Below are 16,809 nucleotides of genomic sequence, written 5' to 3' on the forward strand. Positions count from 1 at the left end.
TTAAACGGGCTTTGCTCTTAAATCTTGCCTAGCCCCAGCCCTCTCTGTGATGATTACAGTGAGTGGCTGGTGGGGATTTTTTTTTTTTAATGAGTAAAAAACTTCCTTATGGCGAAAGGGATGGAGCTGATGGGACCCAACAGACCATTACTGATGATGAGCCGGCGGTCACCTGAACTGGATTCAGCCCGTGCCCAGCCCGAGGAATGATGATGGATAATTTCCCCAGGTTATCTCAGCACACGAGCCCCGTTCCCTGTGGCAGCCAGCTGTGAAAGCCAGGAGGAAAATCCAGGATGGCAAATCCAGGGGCTCTGCATCCACCAGGCCATTAACCTCTCTGTAAATAGCATCTCACACAGTCTCTGCTTTCCTCCAGCCGTGACCATTAAAGACATTCAAACTGTCACTTGGACGTGGCGTGATGTCCCCTGAGGTCCCCACAGGAGGCAGTGCCCGTAGGAAACAGATCCTCCAGGGCCCACGGGGACCAAGGTCGCTCTGGGAAGATTTGTTGGGTCGGTTTTGGATGACTGGGCTCGTTCTGCCTGGGCTCCAGACACATTTTCCCATCTCCGGGCTCCCTGCATGGCTGCGCTCTGTTCCTGTGGGCAGCCACTGCAGCGAGTGGTACCCAGGGAGGGGCTGTGTTTGGGGGGCCCCCCCCCTGATTCTGAGCATTCCTGCAGCAGGGAGGAAAATGATCCTGCCAAGAAAAATTCAGATATGCGTTTTCTGCTCCTGCCTAAAGGCAGCAGGATGGATATTTGCTAAAAGGCTCTTAAAAATAATCTCTCTTTGTCGTGCTGGCCCCAGTCTCGCTCAAAGTTTGCTCCACATATCCTGTGTGTGTGACAACTGACAGACTTGGAAACACGTTGGAAGTTGGCTACAGGCAGACACTTCACTATGATCTTTAAAATATACAGCATGACGCGAGATATTTTAAATAGATCAAAATACATTTATTACATATTTATATTATTTTCTCTAGTCTATTTATATCTTTTGGAGACTCTTATATATAATATATATAATATATTTAAAATAACATAAAATTGGCCAGTTTTGTCATCTGAAATACATTTTACAAATATATATATACATTGTCACATATATCTCAAATATATGTGCAATGAGACAGAGAAACACCGGAGGTGGAAAAGGTACAGATACTTCATTGCATCCCTCAGCTTCTCTACCACCATTGCCCCAGCGAGCACACTCAGCGTTTCACCCCTGGGAAACCAGTGCTCCCAGTTGCCAGCCCGCCCCGTGAACTGGTGCCAGGTCTCTGTCCCCAAACCCACGCGGGGCCAAGCCTGGGGGAGCACTGGGGCGTGTTTGGGGGGGGAGATGGAGGGGACAAGGTGCCCTGGGAGTGGGCAGCAGGACAGATGTGCACAGCTGGCGGCCGAGGGGATGGGTGGCATCGGGTTGGGCGCTGTCCCACATCCTGTCCCTGCTCCTGATGCATCTGGATCCTGCCCTGTGCCAACCCCCCCGTGGCAGCATTCCTGAATCGGAGGGGTGGGAGAGCAGGATGTGGCTGGAGTGCTGGACACAGCCGCAGCTGCCACACGCTCGTTTCTGTGTGCAAGGAATGGGAGGGGGACACACACACACACACACAGGGGACTCTTTTGGTTGTCAGCACGAGAGGAAAGGGAAGAGCAGGAGGGTTTAAAAATAAACGTATTTGTTCTGCCTTATTAAAGATAGAAAAGGTGGCTCTGAAATCATCTCCTACAAAAGGTTTGAAGGTCAAGCAGGCACCGAATCGTGAAAGGTTGAGCGCTAAGTGATTGTCCCAGCCCTAAAAGACAAAGTGCACTAAATTCGGTGATGAGAAGCTAAGGCTCGTCCCGACGGCCCCCCCGGCCAAGGGAGGACCCCTCAGGGCACAGGATGCTCTTCCCAGAGGTGGATTCAGGGTGTGGGGATGCCGCTGCTTTCTGCCCTCTCTGGGGAGTGTTTGGGGTGAGGCCACCCTGGAGCAGCAGCAGGGGCAGCCCCGACCCCCGGCCTGGGGAGCTGCCCGAGCCCCGGCCCAGGGCGATCCCCGCGGGATGCTGCCAAGGGGATCAGCGGCTCTCTCCTGTCTCCTGCCATCCCTCAGGGATCGAGTGTAACGCCGGGGTGAACTCCAGGGATGGAGCTGGCTGGAGGAAATGGCTGGCGGCTGTTTTTTTCACCTTGCTCCTCTCCAAGCCCCTTCCCACAAGGATTCCACTCCACAAAAACCCACACCCCCAAAGCATCCCTGTGCCTTCCCAGCCCCCTCAGGAAACCCAAGTGCTGAACTTGGGCTTTTCCCACCTTTTTTTTTTTTTGTTTTCTTTTTTCCCCCTTTCTTTGACGATTGATGGGATTTAAGCTATGGATGGGCAGCCTTCCCAATTCTCCCTGGTGGTAGGAAAAAAGACCACTAGCTCTGGGCTCTCACAGGTAGGCAAAAATAATATTTATACACTATGTACCGGCGTGGTCCATGGTCAGGACAAGGACTATACAGTAGATAGAGGACATCTCACCAGAGCTAGACCCTCACTAGCAGGGCTTGGGGCAGGGGGTGTGTGAACAGGGGCCAGGGAAGGTCCAAAATCCCCTCACTGTGCCAGCCACAGGTGCTCCCTGTCCCAGTTCACATCCTCCTACACAGCAGTTTAAAAATGCATCTGTATATATTATTCTATTCTCCCAGGTAACACTGTACAATCATAGAAGTTTCTTTAAAAGCAATAATTTACTTAAAGACATCTCTATTTCTCTTTCATTTTTATACAAATATTTACTGTGATATATATATATATATATATTTATTTATAAAGAAGTTAACCCTCTGAGAACTCTACAGCAGCAAGATGTGCACCTTTTATTTTTTTAATAATTATTATTTATTCAAAAGAACCTAAAACCACTTAAAAGCATTTGTTTTAAAAAAATAAATAAGTAGTGCTCACACAAAATCTCTCTGCCCCCCCCCTCCATCCTTCCCACCCCCCAGATGCTGTGGTGCAAAAAGCAGGGGGTAAAAGCATCCCCCCAGGAGCAAAGGAATTGGTGATGGGATGGCATCCACCTTCACTGCCTTAGAAACATAATTGTCATGGCTGGAGCTCAGTGGCATGTCCCTACGTGTCCCCACTTTTGGGGACAATGCATTTGGGGCACTCAGTGCTGTAAAAGCTGCCTCCCAGTGCTGCCCCTGGAGAAGCTTTTCTCCCAGTGGTTTTTAGAGGAAGCCAAAAACAGGGCAGCGCCTTGGTGGGCAGCGTGGGGTGATGGTGACAGACTCTGGTGGGAAGAAGCTCTGCAGGGATGATGTCCCGGTCCCCAACACCGTGCTTGGTGGCACAGGGCAGTGGGACACTCGGGGCAGCTGTTCCCCAGAGCCCTTGGCAAAAAGAAGATGGGGATGAGGACACAGGACAAATCCTGCCTCTGCCTCCCATGCCTGGACACGCCACAGCAAGTCCTGACCCCAAGACACGGCTTCCCTGGTGTGGGCTGTGGGGGGAAAAGCACCGGGAGCCCATCACAGCCCAAATGCTGTGGAGGACCCCCTGTTGAGCCCTGTGTCCAAGGGCTCCATGCCCAGGGTCAGATGAGGGATGCCCATGGGTACAAAGCCCTTCCCACGGCCACAAGGAGCAGGGAGCCAGAATTTGGCTCCCAGAGCACCAACGAGCAGCACTGCCAGATGGAGGGACCCACAAACCTGACTCCTTCCCTCTGTGGGGAGCAGGGCAGGAGCAGAGGGAAGCACCCTTCCCACGCATGGGGTGCTCTGCCTTGTGCTGGAGCCAAAGCTAAAGCAGGTTGTCACCGAGGCCAGCCTGAAAGGTGGTGGATGATGGGATGTGGGTGCTGCAGAGCAAGAGGGGGGGATGCAGGATGGAGGCTGTGGAGAAGGGCTGGGACACGGGATGAGTTTGCATCTCTAAGGCACAATCCACCTTGAGGCTGGGACGCAGGGATGGGCTGAAGCACAAGATGGGATGATTTTCTCAACTGGCATCTGTTGTTTTGGGGAGAACATCTGCCTCTGAAGCAGGACTCTCTGGTGGGTTGGGAATTCATAAAGCCCAGCCTGGCATGGACACAGCTCCAGGACTAGAAGTGCAGCTCAACAAGATGACTTTCCCATTGATTTCCATGTTTGAAAATATTCTTCAAGGAAGAAAAATACCGAATTGGTCAGAAAAGTGGGGAAATACCCAGGTTTGAGTGCTCTCCACTCTCATTTTTGTGCTTTTCACTGTTCCATCCCAGTTATGGTGAACCTTATGAATTCCTCATCAGAGATGTTGGGGGAGACCCAACACTTCGGCAGCTGATGTTCCAGACCCCATTTCCACCCCAAAATCCAACATTTCCAGAAATTGGCTAATTACCGTGTTTACAATGCTTTTTTCTCTCACAGCCCTGCTTATCCTTATTACCTCCTCTGTCAATAATTCCACTACTTTCTTTCACTGCCACGCACCTACAGTCACTTACATCTGTTTTCTGCATATGAAGCCAAGCCAGTGGTAAAAACACACCCCAAAATTGGATGCAATCTTAATTTTTGGCTCTTGCATTTACCCAACAAGTCACTCCCTCAAAGGACCCCGGTGGCTTCTTCATTCCCTTGTTCATTTCTAAAAAAATACTGAATGACTTCTTTCAGATTTAATATTATTATTATTGTTATAATTATTATAATAATAATAATTATTATTATTTTGGTAAACAGTCTCCCAAACGGTGTGGTGAAAATATTAAAAACCCTCTCACCTCCCTCCCCTGTTTTTCCCCCAAATTAAAAACAAGTACATTAATGTTGCATGTTATTTCAAGTGTTGTTCTTGTGCAACTGAACCAGACCGCCTGCCGAAGGAGCAATTGTTTTGTTGTTGCTGCTCAGTTAAAAAACAAAAGGAAAAGAAAAGAAAAGAAAGAGAGAAAGAGAGAGAGTAAGATTTGTTTCCTGATATTTCCTCTTTTTTGGATCTCGCAGTGCTCGGCTCCAGGACAACACTGGCTTTTTCCCCGCGGGGAGAGCAAAGCCCCACGGGGCCGCGCGGGGCGAGCACCTGCCCACGCCCCACGGACCCTCCTCTCCTCATCCTTCCTTCTGTCCATCCATCCACCTGTCCATCCATCCATCCATCCATCCCCCAGAGCCGTGGGCCCCGCCGCGGGCGCTGGGCGCGGGGGACGCGCCGTGGCCTGCCACCGTCCCCTCTGCAGACCGCTCAGTGGTTATTGCGATGAAACTGAAAACTATGAACGATACTAATTTCTCAAGCATTCCTATGGCACTTGCATTGTTCTGCATAATTTGAGCGGGTTGTAGGGGAAGAGATTAGAGGAGGAAAAAAAATACCCTTGGAAAAGTCAACGGAAGGACCAAGAGTCATATTTCTGACTCCCTCCTGTACGACCGCTGATCCAACGCTATTGTGGCTTGAAGCCTGTCGAACTCGTGCCTGTTGTCCGGGCTGAGGTCCTCCAGACCCCGACTGTCATCGTCTTCCTCTTCCTCGTCGCGGCTCATGAAGGCCAGCTCGTTCTCGTAGCAGAAGGAGTTGGTGCTGGGCAGCAGGAATTTGTTCTCCACCAAGTCCTTGGCGCTGCAACGGGGCGTGGACGGGACCTCGTAGGTTTTGTGGAAGTGGGAATAGTCTACTTTGTACTGGTTTTTCTCCTCAAACAAGACGGGCTCGAAGCGGTGGCCCCACAGTATCTCACTGGCCAGGTAGGAGCTCCGAGCTTGCGTCGTCATGGCCGTGGCCTCTACCATGCCCTCCAGGATGACGACGATCTCAAAGTCATCTGTCTCCAAGTCCTGGCGGCTGATCCCAAACAAGGGGCTGTCTTCGTTGATCTCGTGGAGAATGGTGATGGGAGACACCAAGAAAATACGGTCCAAGCCTTTATCAAACCCCACGTCAATGTCTATTTGGTCGAGCGGGATGTACTCCCCTTCCTCTGTGATCCTGGGCTTAATTAGCTGAGCTCGTACGTGGGCTTCTACTATGTGGCTTTTCCGTAGGTTCCCAACTCTCCACATCAGGCAGAGTTTTCCATCTCTCATTGCCACTACTGCATTATGGCTGAAAAGTAATGTCTGGGCCCGTTTTTTGGGCCTGGCCATTTTTGCCATTATTGCACCAATCATGAAAGAGTCGATTATGCAGCCCACGATGGACTGAACCACCACCATGAAGACGGCGAGCGGACACTCCTCGGTCACGCAGCGGAAGCCGTACCCAATCGTCGTTTGGGTCTCGATGGAGAACAGAAAAGCAGCCACAAAGCCATTGACCTGCAGAACGCAAGGCTTGAAAGTATCGTCTCCACCCGGGTTTTCTAGGTCTCCATGAATGAGTGCAATTAGCCAGAAAATCAGCCCAAACAACAACCAGGACACCAGAAATGCCAGGGAAAAGAGCAAGAGCATATACCTCCAGCGGATGTCAACGCACGTGGTGAACATGTCTGCAATGTACCTCTGTGGCTTGTCATCCATGTTGGTGAACTCCACGTTGCACTGACCATTCTTCTTTACAAACCTGTTCCTGCATTTCCTCCTGGTGTGGATTTTCCCATTGCCAAAGCCGTTGATACCTGGCATGGTGGTCAACCTCAGCCCGTCTTCCTCGGAGGACACGATGCTGTAAGGGTTGACTCTGCCCGTTGTCATCCCTGAGCCAAGCCCACAGTGAAGGTGAAGGGTCTTGCGACTCCCAGTGTCCCCCTGACCCACCCCTGCCCACCCCCCAAATTCTGCTGCAGTGGAAGAGAAGTCCCAAACTTCCACGTCTTGGCTGCCACGTCACCACGTGGATCCTGTGAGAGGCTCTGCAATGAGAAAACAAAGACAGGGCCGTTACCACTCGTGGGACCCGAGGTGCTGCTTGGCCAATGGTTCTGATGAGTGACAACATCCTACACTGCTCTAATTCTCCCTTCCTTGGCTGGGCTGCTCTCAAAAAACACACCGAGGAGAGGAGAAGGTGTTAGCGTTTATTCTTTCATGATATGAAGTGAGTGAAATTAATCTTACTGCATTTATGGGACACTCAACATCCCCAGCAGATGAAAAACCTGGAGTTCCTCCACTTCACTTTTCCCACGAGCTCTGCCACCAGAGAGGAAAGCAGAGAGGCCGGGCTGTTCTCCGTGGGACACAAATACCAATAAAGGTACTCCTGGAAGTGGCTCCATCAGTTCACATTGCCCGTGCCAGATGGATCGGCGCCCAGCCCAGCGCCGACCTCAGAGCACCAGCTCTTCTGGGCTCGAGGGAAAGCACAGGGAGATGTGGATTTAACCTCTGTCCCCCTGCCTGGGGATGGGAGAGGACACAGCCAATGTGCATCTGGCTGGAGAAGGCCCCAGGAAGGTACTTGCTCAGGGCAGATGTCCTGAGGAGCAACATTCCCAACGTATCCATTGGGACATGGAGCCATCCGGTCACAGATGGGTTTAGCTGGCCAAGTCTCATGAAGGAACAACTGCCACTGGGGAACGGGGAGCTGTTTTGGGCCCTTCTGGAAGGCTCAGCTGCAGGGTCAAGGACCTACACTCAGCTTTGCTTGGGAGAGAGGTGACATGGACATGGGAGAGGTGGCTCAAGCCTGGTGGGCTCCCTGGTGGAGGTGAGCACATGGTGGGGGAGCACAGTGACACTCTGCCAGGCTGCTGGACCCCCCCCCAGCCCCTCGTGGGGCTGCATCAGGGAATGAACAGTATTGCAGAGAAGCCGTGTGGCACACCCCAAGCACCTCAAAGAGATGGCACCACAGGAACTCTCCCCACACCACCCCCTGGCACAGGTCACCCTATTATTTAGCACCATGGGACGTCCCACTGAGGATGGAACCGCCGTGCTGGTGGTGAGACCTGCACAGGGCAGCAGGGTGGTGGGGCAGCGGGTGCAGAGCCCCCCTGAGAGCCCAGCTCGTGCCTGGAGCGCAGCGAAGCCGCCGGGCTGGACACGCTGTGCCGGATCCGCCGGCCCGGTCGATGTGCTCGATTCCTGCAATCAGCTCCAGTGCCCGGGGACACGCTGGGACAAACACACCCTTTCCATTACACAGTGTCCAGGGCCAGCCAGAGCCAGGGAGCATTGCCAGGCACAACCTGCCTGGGGCTGCATCATCCCAGCTCGCAATGATACCCTGCACTGCCTTTTACTGAAATGCTCCCCAAATCCAGCCTGAGAATCAAGAAACACTCCAGAAGCGCTGCACCACAAGCAGGAGCATTAAAGCCTGCCCAAACCTCCCAGCTGCTGGACACAGACCCATGTGTGCCACCACCTCATACCAAACAACACATTTCCCCCGGCTGCAATCCAAACACAACCATTTCTACTCCCAAAGTTGATTTTTCGAGAACCACAGTGGTTTGTTGGCATCTCAGCAGACCAAGGGATTGCTCACACATGGAACGAGAGCCTCTCCTTCCTTGAAGCCACAGGGGAGAGTAAAATAGGAACAAACAGTTAATACTAATAGTAAATATTTACAATCTTATAGTCCCTGGAATTGAAACAGCACCAAAGTGGCCTTGAAGAGCTGATCTGTCAGGCCAGCTGCCCAGCACCAACCTGGTCTCCCACCCCAAGTCTTCCTCCTGTCCATCCTAGCTGCATCCATTAATGTTTCTCCTCTTTTTTTCTAAATGAGATCTGAGCATTTTGGCCAGAAAAGGCTGCTCCTCTATCACCCCTCTGGCTCGCCCCAGGGCAATACACTGAATGCTTTTGCCACAAGAGGAATTTGGAGTTGAGTTTTTTAATTAATTCTAGATGCATTTGAGAAGTGAATAAAATGCAATGAGCCCCAGTGACCTGTGAGAGGATTAGCTGGGGTCTGGATTAACTGTGCTGGAAAGGGAGCTGTGCCCGGGTGACTGCGGAGGCAGCAGAGCTGCCCTCACCTGCAGTGGAGTTTCCAGGGACCCTCAGCTCCCCGTCCCCATCACTGCTCCTCCCCTCCCTGCATCCTTTTTCCCATCCTTCCTTCTTTCCTTCTTTCCTTCTTTCCTTCTTTCCTTCTTTCCTTCTTTCCTTCTTTCCTTCTTTCCTTCTTTCCTTCCTTCCTTCCTTCCTTCCTTCCTTCCTTCCTTCCTTCCTTCCTTCCTTCCTTCCTTCCTTCCTTCCTTCCTTCCTTCCTTCCTTCCTTTCCTTCCTTTCCTTCCTTTCCTTCCTTTCCTTCCTTTCCTTCCTTTCCTTCCTTTCCTTCCTTTCCTTCCTTTCCTTCCTTTCCTTCCTTTCCTTCCTTTCCTTCCTTTCCTTCCTTTCCTTCCTTTCCTTCCTTTCCTTCCTTTCCTTCCTTTCCTTCCTTTCCTTCCTTTCCCTTTTTTCTTCTCCATGTCACACACAGTTTCAGGGACCGCTCTGCTGCGGGGTGATGCCAGGACAGACCCCAGGAGCCGACTCTGGTTTGGGTACAGGGACGTTCTTGTGACACAGCCCCTTTTCCATCTGGGACCCCACATTCCCGGGCCGAGCCCTTCCCGGAGCTCCTGGGGGGACAGACCCCCCCGTCCCAGGGCGGCAGCGGCAGCCTGGGGAGACGGCAGCTAAATAAAGGCAGCAAAGTGGATGTGCCGGAGCAGGCGGCCGCCTGCGGCTCGTCCTTTATTTAGCACAGTTTTGTTTGGAAATACACTTTCTCGAGTTCGCTGAAAGCTGAATTTCTGGTTTGGTTTAAATTTGAAGGCTGGAGCCCCACGCTGCCGCTGCGGGAGGCTCAGGCTGGGAGAGGACTCATGCAAACACACGGAAATCGTGGCTGGACGGGCTGTGACAGGGGACCAGCTGGGGACAACATCCCCGCGGTCACTCTGTACCTCCGTGGCTCCGGAGCGCATCCTCCAGCACCACCCTGGCACCCCCCACAGCCAGAACTGCCCCAGGGGGCTCTTCCTGGAGCTACATCCCCCTTCCTGCCGGCTTCCCAGGAGTTCCACTAACCTGCCTGTGGCAATTTTCCCTCACAGGAACAAAATCAAAACTTCCCTGACAATCCCTGCCCGTTAATCCCCATCCCAGGCAGGAGCGGGACATCCCCTGCTGTCGCTGCCACGCGTCCCGCGCGGAGCCAACAGCGTTAACGTGCAGGAAACAAAACAGGCTCATAATCCGAGTTTCGGGAACCAGCGGCCCCGGCTCCCCGCGGCTCGGAAGGCAGGACTGCCCCAGCTAATGAGCTGACAAGAGAGGCAACAACTGCTGCCACGAAATGCAGCGAGCCAGCTCCCGCCGCGGAGCGCATCCCCGCCGAGAACCCGAGCGTCCCCAGCAATCTGCCAACTGCACCGTTAATGTTATTTATTTTGCTTTTCTCTTTAAAAGGGGATGTTAAATGTTACAACAATATTCGGAACAGCCAGCACGCTGGGAGAATGCGCTGTGTGCCGGGGAAGTCATTAGTTAGAGCCGGCTGAATGTGCCAATGCGATTCAGCATCACACCTTCGGAGAGGACGCGTTTCGGCTGCCACCCGCCTCTCGCACCCTCCCAGCGAGGATTTTCCCATGGGAGTGAGCACACAGCCGGGCTGGGGGCTCGGAGGAGCTGGGTTTGGGGATGATGAGTTTGCAGATCCCCCGTTCGAGGGGCAGGAGAGGTGAGCGGCCGGGAGGGGATGGCGTGAGCGGGTCACACTCGCTGCTGCTGCCTGCCCCGAGCCGGAGATAACGCTGCCCTGCGCCGGGAGATAACGCCGCTATCTCCCGCGGCGATGCCCTTCATGCCCCAGCAGCAGGACAGCAATGTCAGCGGCGAGGAGGGAGCTCTGTGTGCCAAATATCCCCTGTTCACCCTGTCCCGACAAAGCCACCCCTCACCGGGCAGCCACAAAGTGAGGGGAGGCAGCTCAGGGGCTGGAGGCTCCCCCAGCCATACCGGGGCAGCAGCAACGCCCGAATAACTCCCTCCTACAATGCCCTGTCTCTGAGCAATGCCAAAAAATTAAGGGTCAGCACAAGGCAGGCCAGGTCAGGACATATAAAGAATAAATGAGAATAAATGGCCCCCTGTTTCCCCTCCACTGCCAGGGAGGACAGGAAAGAGGTTCCCACCACAGTGCATCACTAATGAGAAAAAACTGCTCCATCTTGGCAAGGACACAGGAGGAAAACAGCCATGGGCACACCCTCCCCAGGACCCCACACACTCCCTTATTTCCAACAAGCAGTCGAGAAATCGCTGTCTGCAAGCCTTGGTGGCACATACAGAAGGGAAACTGAGGCACGTGGGACAAGGAAGGCCCTTGGTGGCAGGATTTGGGTGCTTGGAGAGATGCTGGCTCATTCCTGTCCCCCCGAGCCACGTGTGGATGCCACGGGTACGGGAGCAGAAAAAAGGGCCACGTGCAGCCTTCGTCACCACTGGGGCCAGGTGACCTCTGTGGGGTGATGGGCTTGTGCTTAAGCACCCTAAAACTCCTGCTAAATGTGCCGTGGATCAGAGAGATCCTGGGAAACAGCCTTCCAGAGGCTGCACCGAGCATTCCTTTGGCCCCAGCCTCCGTGGTGTGATGTGGGGACTGAGCACCCCAGTCCAGCTGCCCCCGTGTCTGCTCCAGCTCAGCACCCATCCCTGCTCCAGCACCCACACCCTGCGGTGACAGGGCTCTACATCCACCCCTGCTGCCTCCCACTGCTCCAGCTGCTGTCCCCCTGCCCAGCTGCAGGACAGTGCCAGAGGGATCTGGGAATGCCACAACACCCACAGTCACCCCAACCCCCAGCCAGCCCTGCCACCCCCCAGGTCTTGAAATCCCATCTCGTTCTCCTGGAAAACTCAGGAGAAAAAACTCTCTCACATCCATACACCCGGACAGTGGGACACGGCTGGGGGGAAGGATGAGGGCAAGGGGGTCGCAGGCCTTGGCAGGGGCTGCCAAAGGATGCCCCAAAACCCAGCCAGACTGCCCTGTCCACATGACACCCACCCAAACCTCTGGGGTACCCCCTTACCCCTCCCCACAGCTCCCTGCAGACCCCCACAGCCCCCCCAGCTGCCCTGGCTCAGAGGGTGGGTGTAAATATCCCAGGAAATCGGCCTGGGAAGGGCAGAGCCCCAGCTGCTCCCCAGGCAGGGAGGCTCAGCCAGATCCCGGGGAGGGGTCAGCCCTTACCTGGTGTGTGCCCGGGGGGACCCCAGCGCTCCCCGGCCATGGCTGCAGGGCACAGGGTGCCCCGGGGCCCTGCTGCAGCCCGGGCAGGAGACAGAGAGTTTTAATTGAATTTCTAGATTATCCTGGGGGAGAAATTGTAATCTCCTTAAATCCAACCTCTGGTCGAGTCCCTTAACCTACTGTCCTGCGCCGGGGAAGGGATTTACTGAGGGGGAGGGGAGGTTTCCCAGCCTGCTGATGCTCCAGACCCTGCACCCAGCAGGATTTGACCCACGGGACATCAGAGTTCTGCTCCCAGCAGCCCTGGGATCCTGCAAATTAAAGTTCTGCAGCAGCAATGCCCTGTCCCCTGTCCCCGTGTCCTGCCATGGTGACAGTGTCCCAGGAGCCTTGGGAGCTGGTGGGGTTGGGACTCTGGTGATGGAGATGGCTGGTGCTGGGTCAGTGGGGTCTTTGGAGGGTGAGGAGGAGCCCCCCTGGGTGGGACTCATGGCTGGGGGATGTCCAGGGCTTAGAACTGAAATACCACCCGGCCCAGCCGTGCCCAAGGTGCCAGAGGGTTGTACAAGCCCCCAGGCAAGTCCTGTTCCCTGCCCAGGCTGTGGTGGTGGCCTCCCTCCCCAAAAAACCCATCCCTGGATCGTGTGGGCCAGAAGATGTTCTTGGATGGTCGGTGACCTTGGGATGTCTCCATCGCATGGCCCTGATCCCTCCTGCACGCTCCCAAATCCAGGTATGTGCTGGGCTCCAGCCCCAGCCCCGAATCTCCCAGGAATGGCGCTGAGGCAGATGATGGCAGGGCTGGAATCGGTCAGCCATGCTCCTGCCTGCCATAGCTGGGGCCTCTGCAGGGACACGGATCTCCGTCGGGAATGGCAGGTTCCCATCCAGCACATGCCAAGAGGCTCAGGGGACAGGCAACACCCCTGCCCCAGCCCTGGCCCTGACCAAGGGGGGAGCATCCAGCTGCTAAAAACCACCGTGGGAAGAAAGGGAAAAGCGAGGCAGAAAGGGCAAATGTCTCCAAGTGGACTTTGTCACCAACCAGATGGAAACGAGCTGAGGGCCGCAGTGCTGAGGGCTTCCCATCCTGAAGGTAACACCAGTGATCGGAAGCATCCCTGGGATATCACAGGCGCAGATTATTTTGAGAGCCCTCTCACACCTCAGGGTCGGATCTGGATCCATCCATCCTCATCCATCAAGGCTAACTCTGTGCCTCCTGCTGGCCCGGTTCCAGTGGAGGTCTCTTTCCCAAATCCCATCACTCCCAAGGCAGGTTTCACTTGTTCTCACCTAACAACCCCCCCCCCCCCCCACTCCAGGAGCCGTGCCTCCCGCTCCAGGGAAATCGCGACTGTGGGCAGAGCCCCCGCCCAGGAAATGTTTATCCTGAAGGCACAAAGGCAGGTTGGGAGCCATGGAGCTGCCAGCCGGAGCCAGGGGCTTTGGGGAGAGCAGTGGCATATCCCCTCGGTGACATTCCAGCTGGGAATCTGCACGGAAAGGAGCGGGATGACCATGAGAACCAGCTCAGGATATACACACATCCCTTCCAGCCAGGAGAGTTGGGATGTCAGCAAGGCTGAGCCATCAGCTGCTCATCAGCACCCTCCACCCTTTTCGGGACTTTAAACCAGCTATCGTTCCCGCTCCACCAAAACATTCACAGCTGCTCAGCTCCCGGTGAGAAGCACAGCCCGTGTCCCACTGTCCCAGGCAGCTTTCCTGGCTCCAGGGCGGTGCCAGGGTAAAGTTGTCATTTCTGAAGGGCTGTGTTTCCAGTGCTCTTTGGCACTGCCGTGGCTTCAGGCGTCAGCAGAGCCCTAAACGTGACTGCTAACCCCAGGAGGAGGGAAACGGGGAGGAAGGACGTGCCAAGCTCGGGGAGAGCCGCCCTCCTGGCTCTACTTACCCCTCGGTGGCAGCGAGAGCCGCAGATGCTGAGCCCGGTGCCGGCGGCCGAGGGAGCGGGCGGGCGGCGGGGGCTTTGCCGGTGTCCTGCCTAATTGCTGCCCAGCTCAGATTACAGCCTCGCTTCTTCCCTACATGTACAGGAGATGGCACCTCGGCCGCGGCCCCGGGGAGCCACCGCCAGCGAGGGGGATGTGCACCTTCAGTGGCATTTCCAAGGGGAAGGGAGGGGAATGGCCGTGTGACAATGGTGGGGAGCCCACGATGCCTTAGCGGTCCCAGGGGTGTTGGAATAGAAGCAGCTTGGAGGGGATTTCAGAGATTTTTGGGAAGTGAAGGACCAGCCAGAAGGATGAGACACATTCCAAACTGGTGGATCAGACAGTGGTGTCAGGCAGTCGGTGTTCCAAGGCGAGACCACTTTGTTCTTGCTGTTTAACGACGGCCGTGACACAAACCCCATCTTCTCAGGAGAGGATGAAAAATCACCCTCCTTTTCTGCTGGGGATGTCCAACTCCCCTGGCACACTCGTGATGCTGTCCAGCATCTTCAAGACAAAAAAGGCCCTTGCACTGTTGTTGCAGCTATTTGTTTTCCTCCAGCTCATGGCTCTGCCCGCAGCAGTTCATGAGTTTCAGTGTCTTCAAAATCCTGTAAGGGCTCCCTTTAAAGCTCTTATTCCTCAAGCAAAGCCTGTTCGGAGGAAATCGTCTTCCCAGGGGGTAACAAGTTTCTATCCCAATGCTTCTGCCTTTTCAATGCTTCTTTGCTGTCACTGGAGAGCTGGACAACCCCAAACTTCAGGCATGACCCCAAACCCAAGTAGCTGAAGGGCAGCAAAGGCAGGGCAGGGTATTTTGGGGACCGTCTTTATCTGCTGCACGAAGATTTAGCACAGACGTTGCGTAACGCTGGGGGGGTCACTGCTCTCGTCCCCTCTCGCCGTCAGAGATCAGAGACTCAATTAATCCTCCCTCATTCCCTGCCCACGGGGACCAGCCATGGGTGCCCTCTCAGCCTGGCCCTGGCAGCAAGAAGTCAAATCTCTGCCCGACGTCAGCATCCGCTGATGTTGGTAGCCCACAGCCTGGGGGCGATGTGCTGTGGGACACTGCACTGCCACATCCCAGGGCACCCATTGCCACCACCCAGGGCTCCCATTGTTCCTCCCAGGCCACCCACCTTGCTTGGAAAGCCCTGTTCGAATTGAGGTGGCCATGAAGGAGCCAGACAGACACCCTTAAAATGATTCATAATTTCTGTGCCCCAACCTCGGGTTCTGTTGTTAAGGGGCTCAGCAGACACAGACCCTGTGGCAGAGCTCTGGGCATTTAAGGCATTTTAAAGGTCATTTTTAAACCATCAAGGTTTGGTGCACATCTGCCCGTGTTCCCCCTCTGCTCCTTTGCACAGAGCAGGTCCCTGGTGGGTGGCTCAGGCACACACTGCAGGATCACAACAGCAATGAAGGGATCCCTATTTTTTTTTGGCCTGCCCTAAAATAACAACCCCCACGTGTGTCCTTGTGCAACCCTACAATGAACAAGGCGAGTGCAAAGCCCGGCGTTGGCGAGCCCGGGCACTGCTGTGTGCACACATGGGCTGACAAGGAGAAGGGCACTAGCAGGCAAACCCAAAATGCTGTCACAGGAAGGTTTGGGGAAGTAAAAGTGGTGTCATGCTGCTGCCACCCACAACAGCCTGCAGAACCCCTGGGGTGCTGGTTCTGCCCACCAGCATCCCTTGGGCGGTAAAAATAGACATCAGACAGCATCCTGGCATGGCTGGGTGGCCGTGATGGCAACGGGAGGGCACAGAGCAAAAGGACCCCGTGGCTGGGGCAGGGGCCAAGTCTGGTGGCACTGGGGAGGATGACAAGTCTGGTGGCATTGGGACAGGGTGACATGCCCCTGGTGAAGAGCCTCACGGAGAGTTACACAACGCAGGCCCCGCCGCCCTTGGCTGTGCGTGCTCCTATCGACACGGCCCCGGCCGCCCTCCGACATCCCCGCGGGCACAGGACTCTGCAAGTGGCACAAATGAGAGTGCACGTGAGCAGGGGACCTGCTCCAGCCCCCCCCCGCCCGAAGCCTGGAGCTCCTGCGGTGGTCAGCAGCCGTGCAGCAGCATCCCACTGTCCCCTGGCCCGGCTGTGCCATGGCAGGGGGGCAGGAGGGCTGCATGGAGCAGGGGGAACAGTGGCAGGCACCCACCCCCAGCATCCTGCCGGGAAAACACAGTGGCTAAGGCACTGCATGGTCCCCACCCAGGGACTTTTAGGACATCGAAGACCAGCAAGAAGGACACAACAAATTCAAACCCGAGGGATGTGATACAAGATCAGGGCAAGGCAGTAAGTGCTGCAGGCAGGACCTTGGTTCTTTGGTCTTGCCACTTCAGGAGGTCTGTGACCCAAAACCACCCTCAAGCCTGTTTCAAGAGAGGAGAAAAAATCCCCCTCTTTTTTCTGTTGGAGGGGAAAAACATTCTCTACTCCCATAGGCAGCAAGGAGCCCTCCCCTCAGCACAGCAGCAGAAGAAGAAGGGATGCATTAGTCCATAGAAGTGGGGAAACTGAGGCACGCTGGCTGGAGAGGCCTGAGCGTGGGGACTGGCAGCAGCCCTTGTCATCGCCTTCCCCCCTGGCTGGCCTGGCCCCAGGTCGAGATATTTATAAAGCCGATAAGGGAGCAGAAAGAATTTTCCAAACGCCCAAGTTACGTAACCCCTCCTCGCCCTCCACTGACA

General features: G+C 55.0%; 1 protein-coding gene across 3 annotated transcripts in view; it reads right to left on the reverse strand.

Annotated features, from left to right (window-relative positions):
- Positions 1–989: 989 nt before the first annotated feature.
- LOC119707030 (ATP-sensitive inward rectifier potassium channel 12) overlaps positions 990–16,809 on the reverse strand; it is a 34,362-nt gene continuing 18,542 nt past the window's right edge. Inside the window, exons 1-2 of one of the 3 annotated variants that reach the window (XM_038151395.1) lie at positions 14,062–16,540; positions 990–6,852 (exon numbers count right to left, since the gene is read on the reverse strand). In XM_038151395.1, the coding sequence (XP_038007323.1) occupies positions 5,405–6,694 (1,290 nt within the window). In that variant the 5' untranslated portion in view covers positions 6,695–6,852; positions 14,062–16,540 and the 3' untranslated portion in view covers positions 990–5,404. Of the gene's footprint in view, positions 6,853–12,146; positions 12,245–14,061; positions 16,541–16,809 lie in introns of those variants that run through there. The other 2 variants (XM_038151396.1, XM_038151394.1) reach the window with 2 other exon arrangements.

This window comes from Motacilla alba, chromosome 14, assembly GCF_015832195.1.
Source record: "Motacilla alba alba isolate MOTALB_02 chromosome 14, Motacilla_alba_V1.0_pri, whole genome shotgun sequence".
Classification (NCBI taxonomy): domain Eukaryota; kingdom Metazoa; phylum Chordata; class Aves; order Passeriformes; family Motacillidae; genus Motacilla; species Motacilla alba.